General features: G+C 36.9%; 1 protein-coding gene across 2 annotated transcripts in view; it reads right to left on the bottom strand.

Moving 5' to 3' along the window:
* Nucleotides 1–16,635, bottom strand: part of LOC107221596 (protein turtle homolog A) — a 413,977-nt gene extending 397,342 nt beyond the window's left edge. The window contains exons 1-2 of one of the 2 annotated variants that reach the window (XM_046739373.1): nucleotides 15,268–16,635; nucleotides 2,501–2,658 (exon numbers count right to left, since the gene is read on the bottom strand). In XM_046739373.1, coding sequence (XP_046595329.1) covers nucleotides 2,501–2,570 — 70 coding nt within the window. In that variant the 5' untranslated portion in view covers nucleotides 2,571–2,658; nucleotides 15,268–16,635. Of the gene's footprint in view, nucleotides 1–2,500; nucleotides 2,659–14,263; nucleotides 14,348–15,267 lie in introns of those variants that run through there. The other variant, XM_046739374.1, reaches the window with a different exon arrangement.
* Nucleotides 16,636–23,357: the final 6,722 nt, after the last annotated feature.

Genomic DNA, 23,357 nt, shown 5'->3' with positions numbered 1-23,357 from the left:
CGCGGTTGGGGAAAAAACTTTTTCCGTAGGTATACCGAAATTGTTCGTGAGACGAAATTAATTTTACATGAGTACGAGGAAGCCGTAGATTTAGAAATGTTTGTTCATACTTTCGATTGTCAATCTCGGAAACTTTTTCACAGGTATCGCGAGTAATCACCAGAACGGTGCGTAGAAAAAGAGAAAAAGTTCGGAAATCCACGAAATAACGCCACTCCGCCTGGCCCACCCTTAAAAATAAAAAGAATTAGCATATATTTTCCGAGATCCTCCGTCATTTTCGTTCCTCACATTCTTTTCATTCCTTTTTCACGTTCAAAATAATTTCTGCTTATTATGCCTCTTTGCAACCTGAATTATTGCACTGACGTGAGTAAAAAAATGTCATATCCGTTGCGGTTGTAATCAAATTTCCGTGAAATGGACATCGCTGCGTTTAAACGCTTGAAAGATTATTGGAATTTAGTTATCTATACCGCACTTTCTAATTATCGCGCTATTCAATCACCTTGTTTGGTTTACGAAATTTTTCTAGTTACTGTAACAAATGAATTTTTTCTCAGTATAGCAACGAATTATCGTCCCACGAACATTAAATTAACGTAACAGTGACGAGAAAATATCAGGGATAAAAATGACCGTATAGAAAACAACGACAACGACAACGACACTTGTTTCAATATAATACGAAAAACCATTGTTAAAAAAATGAAAACAATTGGGTATTAGGAATGTTTGCAAAGTAAACGCAACGCTAGAAATTTCTCTTGGTTCGCGTTTAATCGAATCAATTTCTGCAGAAGTTGTGAGCGGTATTCAATTACCCGACGCGGTCATAGATTTAATTAAATCACTCAAAGCCGGCATGCTGCATACGGCATATGACGCGTGCATATCTGCAAGCATATGTAGAATATAAATGCAATTGAATCGGTGCATGCAGCCGTGTAAGTTCGCAACGTGTTTAGAAAAGGAAACTAACGCGATACGTCCGTGCGTAAGTAATTAATTAATTCTTATTGCCAATAACAGTCGTCGAAGTCATATATAATTTTACGAACCGCGGAAACAAGGATTCAGTATTATGTCTAAGCACTCGACGTTTATGAGGGACGGCGTTATGTACGGGGTTAGACATTTATGGTGTCGCTGTAAGTTCGTGAGGTTTAGTCTATTTTATTGGGATATAATGCGCTCAAAATTACCTTTGAAATTTGTTATTTATTTTTTTTTTGCTTCTTTCTTCACTTCCAATTTTATTTTGCCTAGAGAAAAATTGTTAAGAGGCGTAACGGTTTGAGTCACGCGATCGAAACCACCAGGATATTAATTTACTTGTAAGAAAAAAAGACGCGGCACTGAATTCGGAACAAAGATTTGAAATGTGAATTTTTAATGAAAAAACTAAATGAAAACTATGATAATATCTGATAAATCGCATTGTTTGCGCTATGTTCAAATTTTGGTGAATAATGTAAGCTCATTTTCCTTCACGAATTTTCTGTGGTGCAGTTTTTTTTCTTCTCCAGCTTCTCAGTTTCATTTCTATCGAGGCTTGTTTCTTGAACTTTCGAACTAAAAAATACCCAAAATCGTTGCAGGTGACAACTAACAAAATTATCGTATTTTCCCGAGTTTTCAACGTAATTTTGCTAATCATGGTTATTTCTGATTTTCATGGATTTCCAATTTAATAGACGTAACTTTAGAATATTGGGTGATCCGAATTGTTGAATTTTTTTTTTTTTTTTTTGTTTTTCAAATCGATCGAACGTCATGAGAAAATCTTTCTCCGAAGCTCAACTTCTCGATAGTCTTAACAACAAAATATTTTCATAGATAATACACAGTAACGATTGTAGTTTCCCATAATTCCAGGATCATAATTGCCTTCGTACATCAATATCAACAAAAGTGTCATTCATCGAACTTCATGTTTGTGTAAAATAAATTTAAAATAGCAAGAAACTGAACTTAACGATCAAAGTGCTCGAGACTTTCCCCGGAAAACGGTGTCTGCAAATTTTTCACGCCATCGATAAAAATTCCGGGTGTTTCAAGAAAAAGATGAATTTTTTTTTTTTTTTTTTTCTTATGGTGTCCAAAAATCGATAGTATACCTGAAAATAAAAATTTTGGCGCCAATATGAGCTCTTGATATCAATAGTAAGGCTTGCCTCTATCCATTTCTTTATTTTCCATTCAAATAACACGGGAAATTTTTTTTTTTTTTTATTTTTGAATTTACGAAAAAAGTCTATCCCTAATAAGCTGTACCTTCAGAAGCGGCGTCAGCACTGAAAAATCGATTCACGTGAGAGATACTCAGCGATATCGAATAGTTTTAATCAGATTAAGTGAAGCCGAGTTTGGAACGGATTCCCGGAACACCGTGTCTGCAATTAGCGCGTTTGCGGTAATAGAAACGTCGTAAAAGGTGATCCAGGAGTAAGGGAACGAAGGTGAAGAGAAGGAAGAAAATAAATTTGTGTAAACTCACCGTTGCTGACGATCGAAAGAATGACAAACCCAGCCAGCCACATCGCAAGTCCGGTTTTCGATGTATTCATTTTTCTTTCTCAATCAACGAAACACACTTTAATCGTAATTCACATAATATCGACACACTGTATCACTGTATAAAATGCGCGGTCGGATCTGGAACAGAAAAAAAGTAATTTGCAAATTAGTCAATCGTGTGATTTGACAATTTGATTGCTTATCGATAGTGTGAAGATTAAAAAAAAAACAAATGGAAATCACATGTTCATTTTATCTTGATTTTTCTTGATTTCTGGTTGAATTGTGCGCTTGTTACTGTCATTCTTCTTTGTTCGTTGGTTTTTTTTTTTCCTTATTTTTGTATTTACTCTCTATTGTTATCATTTTGATGAATCCGTTTTTTTTTTTTTTTTTATTCCAAGGCCCTCGTAAAGCTCGACGCAAAGCTTTGTTGCGGTCACCGACGTTCAACTTCCTGCCGACGATTAATTAACGCGTCAAAGCGCTATATATGGTCGATAACAAAAGGGATATTATAACTATATTACGAAAATTTTGGAGAACGGGGAAAGAGGTCCGGGTCAATCCACAATTTTTCAAAGGGTTTAACAAGACTCCCGTCACACGCGTGACCGACACGAAGCTTTGTTCGATCGATTTTAAATATCGCGACGGGATGTAAGGGAAAATCAAATAAAACGTACCTACTTCAGGTTATTTTTAATTTATTTATTTATTTCGTTTCCTCCGTATCTTCATCGCGCCGAACTTGCCCGCTCAGCCGTAATTGGACTTCGAGCGATTCCCGTCAGAGATTTTCATCATTTGAATTAGGATGATCCGGGCTTTGAGACAAGGGTGTATATTAGGATAATTGGATCATCTGTTATTCTATTCACCGTAAGGTATCCGACAGTCGTTATATTTCTCAGCACGCCAAATTATACGCATTTTCGACTCGTGGTAATTTGCATATTATTTTTCCTCTTTGGTACTCGCGTTATACAAACCAGACATTAGTGAATTTTGAACAGTGCGAATGGTGAACGCGATTAAGATACGAATCTTCGACTGCTCCAAAAGTACAAATCGATCGTAAAAATCGCTTTGGTGGTGTGCATATTGTTTATTTTATTTTTTTTTTTTGTATTCAATTTTTTCCCCATACTGTAACCTCATTTTCCGAATAGCGTTGATTAATGGAAACGGTACTTTGTGTAAAAATAACATTTAGAAAAATAACCTGTCACAAATATTGCAAACGAAAAGAACCCGAGACAAAAATAACCCTTTAGAAAATATGTAAAAAAAAAAAACCTACAAGAACCTAAATCACATTGAATGAAATTACGTGACATTAAGCTTGAATTGTGATATTTTTGTTTCGTGTTATTTTTATCCTGGGTTGATTTTTGTTAGGTACTTGTTCCCAGTACGGTTCGTTCTATCATACAAGAACGACGCGAAGAGTTGACACGTCCATCCGGCCCCCAATTCAATCTATTCGACGTGATATTCTGAAATCAGGGTGCATGTATAAAAAGTCTGAAATTTTGAGCTTGCGGAAGAGACACTCGGCGAAAGTAAGAGTTCGCCTCGCGGCTCGTTTGGCAGGTTTTATCCCGAGAAAAGCAGGAAAAGTGAGAGAAATTTTAGATGGCAGTGCAGGTATCCACGGAGTAAGCGCTGACATTCGTCCTCTACTTCGGCCTCCTTCCTCCATTACTCTTCTTCTTCTTCTTCTTCTTCTTCTTACTTCCATTTCAGCTTTCCCTCGTGTCCTGTAACCGCCGGCACCGTGACACGCCATTTATTCAAATCACATGTGATGCTTCGTGTCAAAACGCACCCCTGCCCGAAAAGGAAGCTATCTCGCAGCTCCGCGAACCATGTATAAACTTGCGTGTATGCGTCATGTGTGTGTGTGTGTGTGTGTGTGAGTGTCTACATATATAGTCGTACTCCTGCGCGAATTTGACTCTACCCGGATGCGAAATTGAGCTCTCAGAAAGCCAAGAGCTCGAGGTTTGGATATCAGCTTTTCTCACCCCACTTCAACTACACAGTTTTAATTTTCTTTTATCACCGGTTAGATACGAAATCCTTTGTCTCTTCTTCGCCTCTCTTATCAAATCTTGATTTGTTTCGCTCTTTTTATCTTCTCCCCTGCGTGGTTTTTAACCACGAACAACATCGAGCATGGTCTGTAGAAATCATTATCTCTGCGCAATGATTCAAAGGGCTTCCGTTTTCATGTTTTTAAAACTTTTAGATGGCAAAATTTTGATATTCTGTTAATAAATCTGCATTTAGCTCAATTACTAATTGATAATGGAGGAATAACGGATGTCTCGGGTTTTATTTCTCCACAGCATAGCATCGGCATGGTCGAAGACTTTTCAATTCTTCTTTAATCATCACGATCAGCACCGAACCTGAACAATATACTTATCATATATATTCATTGCATATTGTTATCTGCCTGAAAGGTTCTTTCGTAGTTCGAAAATCGAAAAAGCTCTCCATTCAACCCGGCGTATGAGGATAATTTTTTTTGTTCTTCACCCGCGGTACATCAGAGATGAATTCAAGATACGCGGTATGTTTGTTCAGAGCTGTCAGAAACCGGAGCTTCAACATCACCCCTCATTTCCCGTCAAGCTAATCAACCTCTACAGCTGGTACTGACGTCGTGATATTCTCCGAATGATATTATGCGTGTGGCCTGTACAACACATTCACTCACATGGGTAAATATAATATGCCCATGCCTTTACATGTAACCATGCAGATTCACCAGAGTCGTATCATTAGCGCATTTATGTGGCTAATCGTGAATTACTACACCGAAAACGGAATAAGATTGCGCGAGGTTCGAGGTTAAAGTAAATCGATCTTCGGGCGTATCGAATATCGAATGAGTTTATAAAAATTATAAAACGAAAATAGAGACAACTCGTTTTTTATTGAAATAGATTATTCTTGTAAACTCATCAATTTCGTGGTAAAACTTGGAAAAGTGAACAGCGCGATTCGTATTCATTTATTGAAGAAGTTCATCCCACACGTCGATACGTCATCGTTTCATTACGGGGTATAATATATATATATATGTAGTTTTATCGACGTCGGTATGATCGAGTGCTAGAACAACATACTACGCAATTACCTCTGCAAAGATGCGGGTATAGGGTATGAGATTGATTCGGAAATACACAAAAGTCTGCGCGTGTTGGGATGTAATAATTTTAGGGTCGAATTTTGAGCTTTTGTAATTTATAATAATCCCTTTGAGTCACAGTGGTAATTATTCTTACCGTCTGTTTTATAGACATTTTTTGGATATTTAGTTACAGTTTTACTTTTCAACGTATCACTCTGCAGTTTTTTACCATTTTCGATAGTACACTGATAGGTTTTAAATACTAGAGAGTAATTGTTGCGATCTTATGTGAATAATTATCGTTGCAAGCAAATCGATTGAAAAAAATCGTGAAAATTGAAAGAATAATTCATTACCCAGAAAGTTGAGCCTCTACACGTTACACACATGTTTTTGAAATCAGATTTCAAAAATTCTAGATACCGTATCCAATATCGTAGAGAAAAATTTTAAATTCGATCGAATCGGGAGAAAAAACTGTGTCTAGGAGTTTTTAGGCTCGCTGATCGTGAATATTGAATCAGATTTTCAAAATTCAGTACGATGAATCCAATAAGAGACCCCGAAAACCCCCGCACGGAATTTTTTTACCAGATTAAATCAAAGTTGAAATCTTCATCCGCCATATTGGATCTGTCATTTTGAATTTTTGAAATCTGATTTCAGATTCGTAATCAGCGCTTAAGAATCTGGTGAAGAAACTGGCCACCCAAAGCTTCTACATTCGCTCAATTTGCTTCGAACGGATAAAGTTGGGTGAAATTTATAAATCGTGAATGACACTGCAGTTTTATATTTTTCATTCGACAGACTCTCGATACGTTACGGCGTGTAAAAGATGATATTTCGAGTGAATCAGCAGTCGAGACTCTGAAAATTGTAATTTACAGCAAGTGGGATCCAGCGAATTAGCAAGTCTTCGATAATTTTAGGGTCGTAAATTTGACTCGACAAAATTATACTGTGTAATCTAGGTGACTGACTACAAGACGGACTTCGTGACTCACGGGCGAACCTGGAACGTACTTCATAGAGTTGGCTCATTCACTTGGCACACAATACATACCTTCGCCGTGAGCAAGGAGATTCCTAACTCAATCACCTCTAATTGCATTTCTAGTCAAAGATTCGCACTTTGAATATGCTGAATAATAGAATGTCCTGAATTTCGCTGTATTTCCTTCATCAAGTATTGCAAGAACGAGTGTTCAAGGAATTACATTCTCTATCATACGTGCACTGAGAGAAATTTTTAGTTACATAGTTCTACATATCTATACCTATAGCGCAAAAACGAGCGATGGTCTATTCCCCTAACCCAGGAAAGGAGATTCTCGTGAAACCGCAAATTTGAAATTCGCAATGAAAAATCGATTATCTATACAATTCTAAAATGATCTGTACGCCGTTTTTTTAGATTTAAAAAACAAATGAAACATCCGCGAGTGAAAATAATGCGATTTGAAAAGTATAAACGCATGGTACTCGACAGAAATATATTACAAAGGTATCATTGAATATTATAACTTGGGTTATTCAGAATTGTGCACTCGGGGGAAAAATAATAATCATCAATAATTATGATATTCAATGATAGAAAGTCGAAAAATATAAAACTCCAATTGCAGAACATTTGGGGATATGATTTTTTATCTTCAATTTTCACAGAAAAAAAACAAAAATAAAAAAAAAATAAGAAAAAAAAACAGAAAAAACTTTTCACGAATAATTTCTATTTGTTGAATTCCTCGTGTCAAAGTTTTTTTAATTATTCTCTTTGCAAAAACCGACATCGATGCAAATATTTGAACTTTACGCAAAAAACAAATAAAAAATGCTTCCTGTTCAACCCGACAACACGGATAATTATGCATCTTTCCCTTCTCGTGGAAAAAAAAACGTGAAAATTTCAACCTTTTACTTCACGTGAAATCCTCTGGTGTATTTGAATCTTGTCTTTTTATTTTCACTTTTTGTACACTTCTCGTTCTACGTTTTTTCGATTTCATTTATTCAATTGTTTTCTCTTTTTTTTTTATAGGAGGAAAAGGTTCGTACGGTTTTGATCTTTTATTATCCTGATGCACGACCAAAAAGGAATAAAGTGGGTTGATTATCCTTCAGGGACTCGGAAACTGAAGTTCGGCTTCTTCTTTCCCTCTCACCCAAATTCTCATCATTTCTCAACAATTTTCCTATCGGATATATAATTAGTGGCATGTACTTGTATTAATTCATCATCGGGTACTTTTTTGACAAAGTGTGTCGGACGATTTTTGAAAATCCATCAATTTATCTCACTACACCGAACATTGTATTACTTTGATCACGCGGCTGTATGGATACAATATAATTTTTCAGTCACGAATAAATTTAGCATTAGTGATGGATTGCGAAGTTGGGTAAACAATAAGCTTTCGCCATCGAAGAAAGAGCGAAAATAAACTTATCGGAATATCACCGAAATCATGAATACTTGAATATATATTATATTTTAATCGTGTTATATTGCAGGATATGTGTTACGATTCAAACCGGATATTATTCTTCTTTTTTTTTTCTCCGTGAACTTGGAACCTGCACTGAGAAAAATTTCATTTGTTACAGTAACTGGAAAAATTCAGTAAAACGGGTATCGTAACTATATTTTTCGATTGTGGCAAAAAATAAAAATATTTATAAGGGCTGAGCGATAACCGTATCTAAAAAAAAAAAAATAAAAAAATCGAGTGCCGGATCGTGAGCCGTCTAAAGCCGCTTATTCGTTCCAAATTCGTAATTAAAAAATTGATCGAACGATCTTGAAGAAGAATCCCTGAGTTTTTTAATTTTTTAAAAATGACGAGGAGCATCGCGCCCCCTACGGAGGCTCGCCAGATCGAAGGGAGGTTTTAAATAATGTCTGCATTAGGACCGCCGTCTAATGAAATTCAAATTCTCCCTCTCCGCAGGAGACGCGAGGCTACTCAATAAGCCGAGTTCGAGCAAGCTAGCTGCGGGTGCCTAGCCGGGAAGCTGATTGCGAGAGGAGAGGAGAGGAGAGACCTTTTCATTCGAATTCACTGGTAAAGGTTAAATTGTAGCGGAAGGGATCTCGAGATCCGCGAGTGAATTGTTCGATGATTCAATTCTCTGCCCCTTTCCAAGTATCCGCCACGGTTCGATGTGTCTCCCCGCTTTCAGGTGAGGGTTTTCCGATTCACGCGGAAGCGTTTTCGCCGCCTTGATTCCGATGCTACACCCGAAGAAGGCCCTTCGACTCGACTCGCTGTTTCCGCTTCTCGCTCAGTTTGGTATTTGCCAAATGTCAAGCACATAAAGGCGGACGGCGGAATGATTAAATGCCGGAAAGCGTTTCAACTCTTTCCATCTCTCTCTCTCTCTCTCTCTCACTCTCGGAGTCGCTCTCTATCGGTTTTTAGGTCCTCACTCCGGCAGCACCTTCTCGACACCGAATTAGCTCGCTAATCTTCTCGGTATTTTATATTTCTTTTTCCACTTGGCGGTTATTTTTCTATTTCTATTTCTATTTTCAGTTATATTGTTGCCTAGTTATTTAAGTTTATCTTCCAACTCTTTGTACTTTCCTGTCATTCAATTTTCCATTTCTCTAAACTGTACTGATCTTTTCATCACCGAGGCATGCTTATTCTTTATTTTTTTCTAAATATATGTCATATTGTCCAATACTGTTGTGAACATGATCAATAAATCTCTCTCTCTCTCTCTCTCTCTCTCTCTCTCTCTCTCTCTCTCTCTCTTTCTCGCCTCACCTCTTTTTATTCAAGAGTTTCTTCAGATTTTGCAGTTTGTCGAATTTTTTAGAACAACCGAGGTCAGTAGTTTAAAGATTTTCGGAATTCACAACTTTTGTCATGCTCTCATCTCGAATGTAATGCTTCTCTCAAATATGTAAATAAAAAAGAATTTTATCTACATATGTTCCGAAAATTGGTACTGAAAACCATTACCGTAATTTTTTGACAGCCTGTAGGATTTACAGATGATCAGCGATCGAGGAAGGGGGGGATTTTCGCACACCGCTTATAGTTGCTAAACTATACGGCGTAGTTGAGTAAACATTGAACGCATTTTTCGAGGAGGGATTCAGAAAACTGCGTTAATCGTTGACCGAATAATTTTCAATAAAGAAAACAATCGTTTCTTTTGTTTACTTCAAATTTAGGTTTAAACTAACACTGCTACGTGATTTATGCGAAAGTCTTATTTTTCAGAGGTCAACACGGTGCACAATTTTTGTGAAAAACATGTTTCACCAAAACCTAAAAAAAAAAAAAAAAGAAAAAGAAATTCGCCGAATTACCGCTTTTTCTGTTTTTAATGATTCTTAGTGTTCAAACCCGGACCTAACTTTTGTAAAAAACTTCGGGATACCTTCCTGGCCATTCAATTCAACCTCTGCAAAAAGTTTCAGAGATACGTTCTTTTTCTCGATGGTAGTCGGTGTCTGTACATTCCGACTGAACTATTAGAGAGTTTCAGGATTTCAACCTTCCGAGTCTTTGGTGAGTCGTTATTGATATATTCAGATTCGTAGATTTTCTACAAAGGCACGAGTCTGATATTTGAAAAGTCGATTTCTTGACTCTTCGGTATTTTAGCAATTCAGTATTGTGCCCTTCGTAATCTTGGTCATTCTCTCAAAAAAACAAAAAAAATTTTGCGTTCTCAGTTTTTATCTTTCAACAAAACATCTTTTCGTATTTTTGGTTTTTTTCAACGTTTTCAACTGCCGGTAGTTTGACTTTCGGGATTTCGTCCCGTCGACCTTTCTTAGTCTTTCGCATTTTTCTACCCCAACCTGAATTTTCTATTTCGAAACTGTTTCAGACCGATTTCAGGATTCTTTTTCACCGTCAAAAAGTCAAGGAGATTTTTTTCGGTCATGGAATTATCCTAATTATATGAAAAGTTGGAAGAAATTAGGCTGCAAGTGTATTGGGTGAAAAAAAAGCTTAGCATAAATAATAAATATACTTACATAATTATGTCACTCGGTGTCAGTTTGTCATTTTCAGGAAATCATTCCAACGACGCAGAGATAAAAGTTCCTTTTAATACAGACGTGACGTAAGCAACAAACTTACGCGAAGGTATTCCGTTAGCCGTAAACTTTATTAAGTACAAAGGACGTCGATCAATCATGCCCGTGTTATCACGATGGTACGGAAAAACAAAAATAAATAAATATAACATTTCGTGTCAACTTGGCCAACATCGGACCCTCACCGCTTTGGATGGTGTTTAAAAAATTTTACAGTATTGTCCCGACACTAAAACAGTTCCCTAAGTTTATCCAGATTTTTCATTCAACCGGTTGGTAATTTAAAAAATATTTAAAGCGATTTTAAGAACAATCGTTTCTTAAATTCTCAAAGAAATTCACAAAAATTGTATTTTATTCGATTCTTTATGAGCTCTTTCAATTTTTTTTTTGATCAACTAAAACAATGTTCAAGCGGTTTGAAAGTTTCCGAAAAATTCTCTAAACTTTTATTTTTTAATTCGAACATTTATAGAATTGTTCCATCATGGAGATGAACAGAAAATAAAATCTTTTCATCGTGGGAGTGATCTTGAAATGTTCGAAGTATAAAATACATTTTTTGAGAATTTTTTAAGACGTCTGAAAATCACTTCAAATAATTATAAACAATTAAGCTGTCAACTGAAAAATCTGAAAAAATTCCTTGTACTGTCTCGAAGCTGGGACAATTTCATTAAAATTTTTTAAATAAAATTAAAACTTTGATCAAGTTGGCACGCATTGCCCCGTACATAAATTTGCATGTATAGTCGATGCCCGATTCCTACTTGCACATCGTGTGGCAGAGCGCAAGTAAATAGTGCGCACAATTTACGGATTTGTATAGGTACATTTTTCCGTTAATTCCATTTGTTTAATTGGTCATTTTGAACCTCGGTGGATCCGTTATATTCTATTCATTTGAATTCCTGGTCGTTTATTTGTTTTCCACTCAATTACGTGAGTGCTGGTTTGTGGAATCAACCTTCTCGCCACGACATATTACGATTTATACACCTACTGCTGTATGGATAATTTAAAAAAAAAATATATGGTACAGCTTCGCATAGTTCGAATTTTAATTACGGCATTAACTCAATTGCGTTTCAAGTAATGATTGAATGTATCAAAATTACACAGTTTCAATGCAATTATATCCAGTTTTGAATTCCCCTTCAGATTCAAATCTATTCAAATTCAAATTCCATGCATTATTTTCAATTACTACATATTCGATTTCCACGTTTTTTAGCTATCCGAAAACTCGATAAAGTTCCAGTTTTTTATTGCGTTAATGGAATGGATAATTATTCACACTAAAATTTCACTGACAATAAAATTTTATCACCGAGTTTTAAAAATACTGGGCTCTGTACAACCAGGTTGTCAATTATTGCGAATATTCAACCACAATATGGCTAAATCGAGCAATTTTCTGACTATGCTGTTCACGAATCCGCAAAACAAAAAATTACACATGTTCTTGAATTCCCACAAACTCTAGCAAAAAAAAATTATAGTTTTAATAAGATAAAGTTTGCTTTTGTAGAAATCAGAACAATATTTCGAATTTTGATAAAAATCACCTATTTACTCAAACATTTATTGTGAATGAAGCTGAAACAAACTTTAGTTTCGTATTTGAATCAATGTTACCCAAAAATAATAGTTAATAATAAACTACGAACGTAAGAGACTTGATAAACAATGTTAAAAAATGAATATTTTTCGTACTTCTTCTATTTATCTACGGACTTTTATACCGTCCCTGATTACGTCGTTCAAAGTTCGATCACATATCGGTGAAGACGTTTTTCTTCTTCTTCATTTGTTAGCTATTAAGCAAAAATTTCGAGGCTCATTTATCAACGAAAAAAGACAAAAGCAAACTTTATAAGTAACGAGCGAAGATTTTGGTCATCATTCGATGTATAAAATCAAACTTTGTTCATTTGAATATAAACTGAAAAAAGACATACTTTTTTTTTTTTTTGTTGCCGACCTTTGTAATTGACAAAAGTAACAAAGCACAGAGATACGCACCGAGAAATACGGAGAATACGGAGACGATTACGATCGAATTTCTCTTCGCTTTGCGCGTAACTCGGTATAAAGTACATTTAACAGATTACCCTTCGCCTCACAATCAGCGAGAGGCACATTACGCATATAAGATATACGTTATACGGATTTAGACTTTCACCCAGGTGCAAAACCCGCCAGCCATCCCAGTTTCCATTTCGGGATCAAATTTTCCGTCTACACCAAAACCGCGCACTCTGGTTTGAACGGATAAAGTTTACAGCAACAGGCTTGATAAGAAAATTTATGGGAATGTTAAAAAAAAGAAATGTTCGATTTTTCGATTACTTCATAGATATTCTCGATTGTAAAGATCTTCGGGATTCCTTCGTTGAATTCTTTGATCCACCTTCGTACAGTCTTTATAAATATATAAACTAAAATATATACTGGGTGGGGCAAAAAGAAAAATTAATAAATAAATAAAAGCGGCATCGATGCGAAGCCTGATATTCAAAAACTTTTTTTTATAAGAACGAATATTCTATTTCCCGTGTCAAAATTTAGAAAATTTTTATTCGTTACTGAGATACCCGCTCTTGAAAAAGAGGCCTTGGAAAATTCGCTGGGGAACTGAAAAAAATCAATGTCAAAGAAAGCTCGACTCATTTTTCTTTTTAAATTATGATTCGAAGATTGATTCTGGGATTTTAGATATTCTTCGAGATTTTATTCACATGACGTGAAACGCTTTTTGTAAAATTATAATCGAAACGCGGGCTTCGTAGTTAAAATTCTGTTTTCCGGAGTCATTGTAAAGAAAGTCTACCGTCGAAAAATTCGGCTGTGAATGACGTCGAGAACTTGACCAAAACTGATTGAGCCAACGACCAAAACACCAACCACCAGTCAGATATAACGAACATTTTGGATTTTTCGAAGCGCTGTTACACGGCTGACTTTTTAGATATTGGCCAATTACCTAATTACGTTACTAACTTCAACCTCCTTTCTGGTGGTAGTAGTAACCGTAAATGGTGGACACGATGAAACGTATAACAGCTGAATTCTGTTCCCCGCTTGTTTTTTCACGTTGATAATATCAATTATTAAAAAACTTTGAATTAGGTATTAAAAATCAACGAAATAAACTAAAAGCGCAGTGTTGTACAATTTTTTGTAAACGATTGATTAAAACTAAATCAGACCATGAATCATAATTTAAAATTATATACGTAATTCCAAATCAAGTTGGAGATTCTTTAATATTAATTTTTTTCCGTTTCCCAGCAACTTTTTGAAAGCTCGATTTTTAAGAACACGTATCTCAGCAATGAATAAAAAATTTTCATATTACCATATGTGATCTGAAAAATCCATTGTTCTAGTTTCAATCAAATTAAAATTTTCAGAAATTGGTCAACGCGTTCGGATTTCCTTCACGTTTCAAATCCGCTCCAACTTTTCTTTTTTTTTTTTTTGCTTTGCCTACCTTGTATTTTCCGAGTATTAAAACTGCGCAAAATTACCTGACTTTGTTGAAACATTTCCCGACACAATTGTCCACCAGTAAAAGATACTAATCATCGCTTTCACGCGTACGCAGCAAATTCTGGACGGACCGAAGAGTGTTCAGACCAGTTAATCTGGCAGCAGAAGCGTGCCTACGATCACATTTATTTCTCGACCGTCTACCGCGTGTGGTACTTATTCTCAATATAAATTATATCACACGTACGACGTAATGATTAATGGACACGTCCCCGGCAAATCGCGCAGTTCAAACCACTTCTCTGGCCGAAGTATAAACACTGTAACAACGACTATTGAGCTCGCTTATCACGAGTGACGAATACTCGTACTAACAATTTTCTGTGAAGGGTGAAATCGAAATGTCACACTGAGAGAAATTTTTAGTTACGGTTGCCGCTCGGTTCTTAACTATTTTCATTTTTTACCGCAATTCGACTGCTGACCTAAGAAAGGATTCCAAAAAGCTGCACCGGTCATCAGAATATGATTCAAATTGTTGGGGTTTTGGTCGTTCGACAGCTCTCCACTTCCTCGACAAAACCTACATGAACCGCCGTTACTTCCTTATTCAACGAGGTGGTTAACGATGCTCCCTTGAATACACATCCACAACTCGACGAAATCTGACACACCAGAGAAACTCTTGACACGGGCCCTGATATGAATTTGAACAAGAAATCCCTTCGCGACGGAATATGAATTCCAGAAACTCGACTACGGTCCGTCCCTGAGCGTTAATTCCGCAATGGCACGCAGGCTGCCACTCTACCTTTCAACGAGAACGTTACGACAATGACGGAGAAATATTTTCGACATACCGGAGGTAGATCCAGAGTGCGAGATACTTCGGGAGCATTAAGGTACTCGTGTGTGTCAAGTGGAACGAAAAGCTGGGTACATTTAAGGTGCTCAAGTAAGCGATAAGACCATCCAAAAACCGAACGTTGTCATTAACCGGTAAAAGGTGATGTGACGTTTGAAAAGTGCTTTTGGCGCGTACCTTTTTCACTCGTACATTTCGGCGTTGTTGAAGCGTTTGCAGTAATCACCTTGGGAACGCTTGTTATCACGCGATTACACTATTCATCACTCAACACCGAAGATCTGGTTCACAGTGCGACGAGCTTCGACGTGCGGTGTGTTTACTTTCCACGTAACACTACGAAGGGTAAGCAGACGTCGAGTATCATATCCAAAAAACACACCACAGGCAAACCGCGCCCGAGAGACTTTCCAAATACGAAAACTACGCCGGATTTTCACCAATTGGAAACGGAAGGTGACACTTTCGGTGAGGCGCATCCATCGGTAAATCGGTCACTCGATCCTTCGAAGGATCATCGGCACTCTTCGACCACCATGATTCGGCACTCGGATAATCCAAGTCTGGGACACTCACTGCATGGTCACTCGTTCATCGGTGAGCACAATATTAATTTATCGTAATCCACTCTCTGCCTTGTACAATACACCGATATTTCTTCGTTCGTTGCACGATATGCGGATTAACGACAATGATCGAAACGACGAAACCGACGCACTCAAAATCTACGGAAAAACCCGCGGGCAGTCAGAATTTTCACCGAGCCGTAAATCGAAGTCTCAATTAAATCCATTCCTCGGATCGACGATGCTTGCTCGACGTTCTCGGTCTTCGGATTTCCGGCCGACACTTTATCCAAAAACTTTCACCTCCACACTGCAAGCGCGAAGCTCGCGAATTATTACAATCCCACCATCAACGTACGATCCACATTTTTCACCGATCGCTTTCTCTGCGCCGCTTTCCTGCCTTTCCATTTGTCCCACCTGATTTTCTTGCGTTATCAAACGACCGCCGCGAGTACAACGTTTGTTCGCAGCACATTGGGTACCATTTTTTCTAAAAACACTCTCTCCCTATCTGCTTCTTCACCTCCTTGGATTATTCCGCGTATTCTCGAGTCCAGTAGTGCACAATAACCGTAACGCGGGAGCCGGAAGACACTCGGAGTATAATAACGCCGGGGTAAGTAGTCGGACAAGAACAATGGTCGTTCGAAGAACGAATAGAAACGTAAGAATCAACGTAAAAGGAAAGAAAGAAAGAAAGAAAACCGAGAAGACCGGTCAGAATAAGAATAAGGATACGATCGAGTAAACCAAAGACGCAGCGTCGATTCGAAAGGGGGGGATGAAACAACCCTTACTTCTAAAAATCCGGAACTTCCATGTTCCACGGAATTTCTCTTCGTTCTAAAAACATCACGCCCGATCCTAGAAACTGCTTCTAGTCCTTGGCCCAAGGGGTATAAACCCGGCTATAGTCGAGGACGTAACGCGGGGCGCAACGTGCGCTCGGGGGTTGAAGTGCGGCCACGACGCGAGGCGGTTGCGGACTGACGGCACCTCGGCGGTAGCGGCGCCCGTGGGAACCCCGGGAACTTTTCGCCACCCACACACTCCTGCGCACCCCGCCAGTTCCCGCTTCCTCTTATCGCTCCATCCCTCCCACCCTCCGGCCCCCCACTTCCGAAACCCGCTCGCCCCCCACATTTCCCCCACAAGTCGAAGCCCGGTAAGGCGTGTGTGTGTGTTTTTCCCCCCTTCGCCCCTGTTTTGGGAAGGGGGTGAAGGGTCGTCGTTGCGATTTTCAAAAATAATTCACGTGTTACACTGGGGGAAATTTTTTTTTCCGATTATCGCTCGGTCCTTGGCTATTTTCGTTTCTCTTTTTAATACATTGTTAGACACGAGAGAAGTTTATCTCAGCGAAATAAATGCGCAAACGATAAGCTCGACGTTAATAATAATATGTTAATTATCGCTGGATGTTTACGCTCGAAATGCTCACCAAGCCTCTTTTCATCCCATCGGTCTCTCGGGTCATCCGAATCGTACATACATTAGGTGACGCGTTGTATACAAGAGCAAACGTACAAATATACACAATCGACTTCACACGTCTAAAGTGACTTTTACACATCGTGTGATTTATCACTGTTGGAAAAATTTGACCAAAGATAATGTTTCGGCGGGACTACTTTATGTTTGAGTTATTTGTTACATTTCTGCTAATGAATATGAAACAAATTATTGTAATATCAACATTTCATTTGTAATTTGTACTTTCTTTTTCGCTTAGTAATACACTAGAAAATGGATCAATCGACCGAAAAATCTTAGCCGTCCTGCTGGGACATTTTTTTCTTCTAACCATGTATTCAGGTATAACTCTTTGAGAAATGAATTCATTCTAGCGGCGAAAGAGAAATTTTCTTTCTTTCCGTGGTATTTAAGACTGTTCTGGAAACATTAATATATATATATATATATATATATATATATATATATATATATATATGTATGTATATATATATATATATTTTTCTTAACAAAAAATAATTTTAAAAAATAGCCTGTAAAATTATAAATGAGAACAAAAATTATACCCACGCATCTCTTTTCCACCACTTCAGCTTACATAAAGATCAGTGAAACTTTTGTTACGAATTTTGAGAAGTATATTCCCTGGAATGGACAGCTGTTTTGAAAAGTGAAAAGGTTCGTTCACGCGAGCTTCTGCCATGAGATTACCGTATCGTGTTTCGGGATTATTTATTTCAGGTCAACTCGTTTTGGTATCACGTATTTGAAATGATTATGAGTGCTGATTTCGATAATTGCGCGTAATTTTATATCCTTCTCTATCATTTTGTCGAAGATTCGTTCGTTCGTTCATTTATTTTCAGTTTAAAATTTACGAGTGTAAATACGATAAATTTCAACAGAGGTAAATTTTATTACCTGTTTTTGGGACTGGAGTATAAACTAAAAAAAATTATAAATTAAAACTAAAACTATTAAAAAATGAAAACAAAATAAATTTGAACTCGGGTAACATCCATTGATGAGAGTACAATAAATTTACAAGTTACCAAAAATATATGATCTTCGGTGTACAATATTTAATTCGTCACTTATCTGTAGGATTATAATTATTTATTATTTTAATTACAGTAATTTAGATCTTAGTTTATACGGTACAAATGCAGTTTTATTCGTACTTTCAAGATCTGCACGATTTTTCATAATTTGATTCATCTATTTTAAGCACTAGACATTTTATTTGTATCAAACATTGATCACGTTTTCCCTTGAAATTGAAATCAAACGTCATATTTATAATCACTGTTATCGGAAAAGCATGAAACTTTCGGTAACTTGTTACCTCGAGGGATAATTCTGAATTTGACTGGATGAAAGGAATTTCTTTACCCGTAACCAACGCAAACTCAACTAGCCTATTTGTGTGACACAAAAGTGTGGTTTATAATTCAGGGAAGTGAAGAGCCTCTCATTAATTTGTTATCCGTGAAAAAGTACATTGTGGAGAGGATCGGAAATCCGAGATCATCCCTGAAAATTAAACCTCATCCTTTCATCCTTTTGAATTAAAGCGGTAGAAGGGCTGAAGTTAATTTTAAGGGATGATCCCAGACTTCTTTTCTATTATATTCTATCACACAACGGACGCGTAAAATTTTCACAGCAACAAATATGCGCACTGGAAAAACAACCCGGAAAAAATAGACGATTATTCGCATATCATTTTATAATTTCAAAACAAAAATTTCTCCAATCCTCGGCAGAAATCACCGGATATATACGCGGGGTTTAATTACGCTCGAAAACTATTACAACTTCACTTAGTCGATTTGCTGTGCGGTGAACCATTACTGTTTATCATTCCCCGGGTCAAAGCTTGGCCGCAAGCTTGGCAACAAGGAACGAGATGCGCGAAGACGAGCGTCTAGAACAGATGGCACGTTTCCCTTAGTGCGGGGAAAATTTTGGCATCAAAATTAACGTCCATCAGACTCTTCCTCCTCCACTCTCACACTCTCTGTTTTCTGTCTTTTCTTCTCTTACTATCATCGCTACGGGCCGTGCTCTTCGTCATTTGGACCGACTTTTCTCACACAAGATAAATTAACAATTTCCTACGGCGTTTTCCTAACCGTAAAGCGTCACGCGATCTAATTATTCTATTCCGCTATCTTTCTTTCCATCCTGGAAATTTTTTACCAGCAAAGAGAATCAAAGTGTCGAATATTTATCAACGATTCTCTAACTCTCGAGCATTTTCAAATTCATTAGATGGTTAGCATTTTTTTCCTTTTTCTTTTCCAACTTTTTAACGTATGTAATATGAACGTTTTTTTAATCAAGACCATGATCTCTTTTCGCATTATTGTATTTCTTTCTTTCACTATTTAATTTGCAGAAAATAGATACCTTGGTTTACGTCAACTCTCTTGCGATTCTTTTCGTGTCAAAAAAAAATATATATATATATAACTTCATTACCAGTGGCCAAATTTTTTAACGGATTTTTCACGTTCCAATGAAATTCAAACAAATTCAGGAGCATTCGATACTTTCAGAATGGATGGAAAGTATACGTTTTAAAGAGTTTTAGTAAAAAAATAAAATCTGGGTATGTTTTAATAAATTGTACACAGAAAACTGTGTTTTTCATACGTGAAAAAGATTGATGAAAAATTTCAGCAGCATTCACGTCGAACGTCTTATCATACAGTTGAAAATCTCGGAATTTGAGATGCAGCAAGTAAGAATTGACTATAAATCTTGATTCTAGCGAACTTGCTGCAGCGTGATAATTGTCGGAAGATAAAGAGGCAAGCGAGTTTTGAAGTTCGCAAATTCCAAAAGTGGCAGAGAAAATCGGGGGTTCAGTTAGTTGCAGGTATCGGGGAAGAGATAGCAGGTACAAAGTAGAAAGGAAGAGGATAAGAGTCGATCGCGTTAACGCCGTTTTACAGTTTAAATGTCGCGAAAAGAAGCGGCGGAAAAAGAATAAGGAGCAGAAGAGAAGGAACGAGAATGAAAACAGCGTGAAAAAAAAGACCACCGAGGAAACGAAAGGGGGAAAAATAGTCGAATTTAGTACTATATCGAAGATAAGTAAGTGTCTCTTAAAAGACAGACTCGAGAAAGTTTTCGCTGGCATGAATCTTAAGACCAGACGAGCCACGTGGACTGCGAACCTTGTGACACAACTTTTGTAGACGCGGAACAAAGCTCACCTTTGCTCGTATTAGTTTTTATTTTTTCCCTCTTCACTGAGAAAAATTTCATTTGTTACTGCAACTAGAAAAATTCAGTAAAATAGGTATCGTTAAAAAAAACTGTTTAAATATTGTTGGAATTGCGAAAAACGCGGCACGCGTAACCATTTTGCGCTATCGTCGATCCTTTTTCGGTAATTGCGACGCAAAATCAGTTTTTGAGGTTTACTCTACTTTTTTAGCTAAATAAGGCCTTAACGTCAATTTATTCCTGCACAAGCGTTAAATTTTCGCAACAGTTGCGAGAAAATATATCAACAGCGATCGTAATGAAAAAGAATAGTAACGGATTTTAGACTTTCCGGTAACAGCTAGAAAACTGATTTTCATTTTCTACCCGGAGCTATATTTTTCGATTCTGGTAAAAATTTAAAATAGTTAAGGACTGCGCAGTAATCGGAACTAACAAATTTCTCTCAGTGTGAGACGCGTGATCTTCTTATGCGCCCATATCTCCCTTACATATTTACATTTTTGAAACTCGAACCACTGAATTTTATAGTCAAAACTTCAATAAAAACGTTGTGAAAAAGAAAATGTAAGTATATTGTTTTGAAGTCCTTCGCAAATGCCATTTAAATTTCATCCCATTTTTGGCCTATTTTCGCTATATTTCTTAAGGCCCGCGAAAATCACTTTTCATACTTTGTTCGATCGAATTTTTCATGGTAAAAAATTCATGTCAAGTTTTTCTCGCGTAAACTATTCTATTCTTAGGTCTTTCAACTTTCGAATGAAAAAAACCTTTTACGACAAACAGTTCGTTAGCAGCGATGATCTCAAGTTCTGTGTTGGTTATTTGTTATGGTTAAAAACTTTGCTAAATGAAAATGGAAAAAAGTCATCAGTACCAGTATTATATTATACCTATTAATTAAACATTCTAATGAAAGGAAATTCTCTAGAAGGGAAAATTTGAATCTCAATCTTAGTGCTGCGGAAAAAAAAATCAAAAATATCTACGAGAAAAATAACGTGAAGAAAAAATATTTCCCCCAGCAAAAATGTCGTTCCTTGGGCGCTTGTTTTTTTTTTTTTTCTTTCTTCTCGCGCTCCGTTGAACCGACGCATATTGAAAACTGTTTACTAACGATTTTCGCGGTTGATTTGACATCAGATTTGCGTCTATCTCGACGGGGCTGGTATTTCTAGAATTTCCGGTGGACGAGGGTGTGGTTAGGGGGAAAAGACATTTATCACCCTCGCCTGAAGAATGCGATGCGACGTCGCAGCTGGGCCAACTGGGCACGTCGAGTTGAAGTTGGTAACGCTTGAATGCGACTGATAAAGACGTTATCCCCGTTTCCTGACCATCCCTCAATCCCGAATAGGGGGATACCTTTACCCCTTTGACATACTCCGTTGAAAATTGCGAGTAATGAATTTTTTAAATTATTAGTTGAATCGTCACAATATCAGAGATGCGTTAAGATTTACGCATGGAAATTGTAAAGTTTCTACGATAGTCTGAGATTTCGGCATTCGAATTATTCAAGTTTCTCTATCGAAAGTTATGAAGTAAATTACCCATTTTGCCCACTCGTTGCACATAATATTTTTCACAATAAAAACGTAAAAACAGGTGATTCTGGCCGCCTTCTGGGAACGAACAAAAGACGTTATTTCTCAACGAATGAAGTGTTTGAAATGAAATATTTTTCCACTAGTAGGGAAAAACAGTTTTTATCCACTAGTGGAGAAAAGACTCGCCATTTTCTAAGACTCGCGTCATTCGTTGAGAAATAGCGTCATTTGTTCATTTCCAACGGGCGGCAAAAATCGCCTATTTTTAAGTTTGAGTTGTGAAAATTTATGAGATACGTTGAGAACATCGGAAAACTTTAAAATTATTGTCTTATAATTTCATAAAAACAGCGATATTATTTTATTTTCATAAATAAATACTGTTTTTTGATACAAGTGGGAAAAGGGGACGAATTTCGATGAACCCAAAGTTTGGCGCATGCGCAGTTTTGAATAACTAAGTTTTACTCACTGTGGGACTGAATATAAGTTACCTAACCCCAATTTTCCGCGCTGTCAGTGGCAACTTTACTTCGTTTCAAAGACATATACCTTCGCAGATGGTGAAAAAAGTAGCGTGTGTCATGCAAGACAATTTTTTATTTCGATAAAACGATGTGATTTTCAATGAACGTGGTAAGAAAAGAAATTTCCGAATTAAATCAACAAGAATTCACTGTATTTCTTTAAACCATACACGTACGAAAGCTGTTGATATTTCTTGTAATTTGTGTGTGAAGCAATTTTCTGTGTGCTGAAATGAATTATATTTTTTTTCATCACGCAGTTGTAAAGTACCTACCCAAGTTTAATTCGTTGATAAGACGTTCAGCAAACACTAGAGGGTAAATTATTCACTCGCGATTCAACCGAGTTTGTCTTAGACTCATCGGACGATAAAGAAAGAGAGTTCGGAACGAAAATTTTCAACGAAGTTTATAAGATAACGCAGAAAAGAAATTTACGCTGACATTATTTCCTGAAACTGGTTTCAATATTTGTAATTTGAAATTCGCCTGCTATTTGCACTGTGTTTAAATCGGAATTTCAATAGAAAACGGTGAAAATTGCATAACTTGTATGAGAACCAAAAATCATTGCTAAAAATGCAGGTTCAATGAAATCTCAAAACTTACATGTGTCTTGAGGCTTCTGAATCGATAAACGAACGAAAAACTTAACCAACAGGAACCAAAAAAAAAAAACAACCAGTTCATCCGTCTTGTACAGCTTAAGTCAAGTTAAACTAACAGAAGATCAAGTTGAGCTTGGCAGGGTGAAGAATTGAAACAGTTTAGAGACAAAAAGAAAGAAAAAAAGTCGCAACCAAATCGAATTTTACAACTTGCATAAAAATATAATCCTTATTAATTTTCGAACTAACGAACCGAATCGACAGTGATATATGTATAAAATTATTTTAATTTACGTAAAA

This window comes from Neodiprion lecontei, chromosome 5 (assembly GCF_021901455.1).
Source record: "Neodiprion lecontei isolate iyNeoLeco1 chromosome 5, iyNeoLeco1.1, whole genome shotgun sequence".
NCBI lineage: Eukaryota > Metazoa > Arthropoda > Insecta > Hymenoptera > Diprionidae > Neodiprion > Neodiprion lecontei.
Note: the sequence above shows the minus strand (reverse complement) of the source record. Positions and strands in the feature narration are given on the sequence as shown.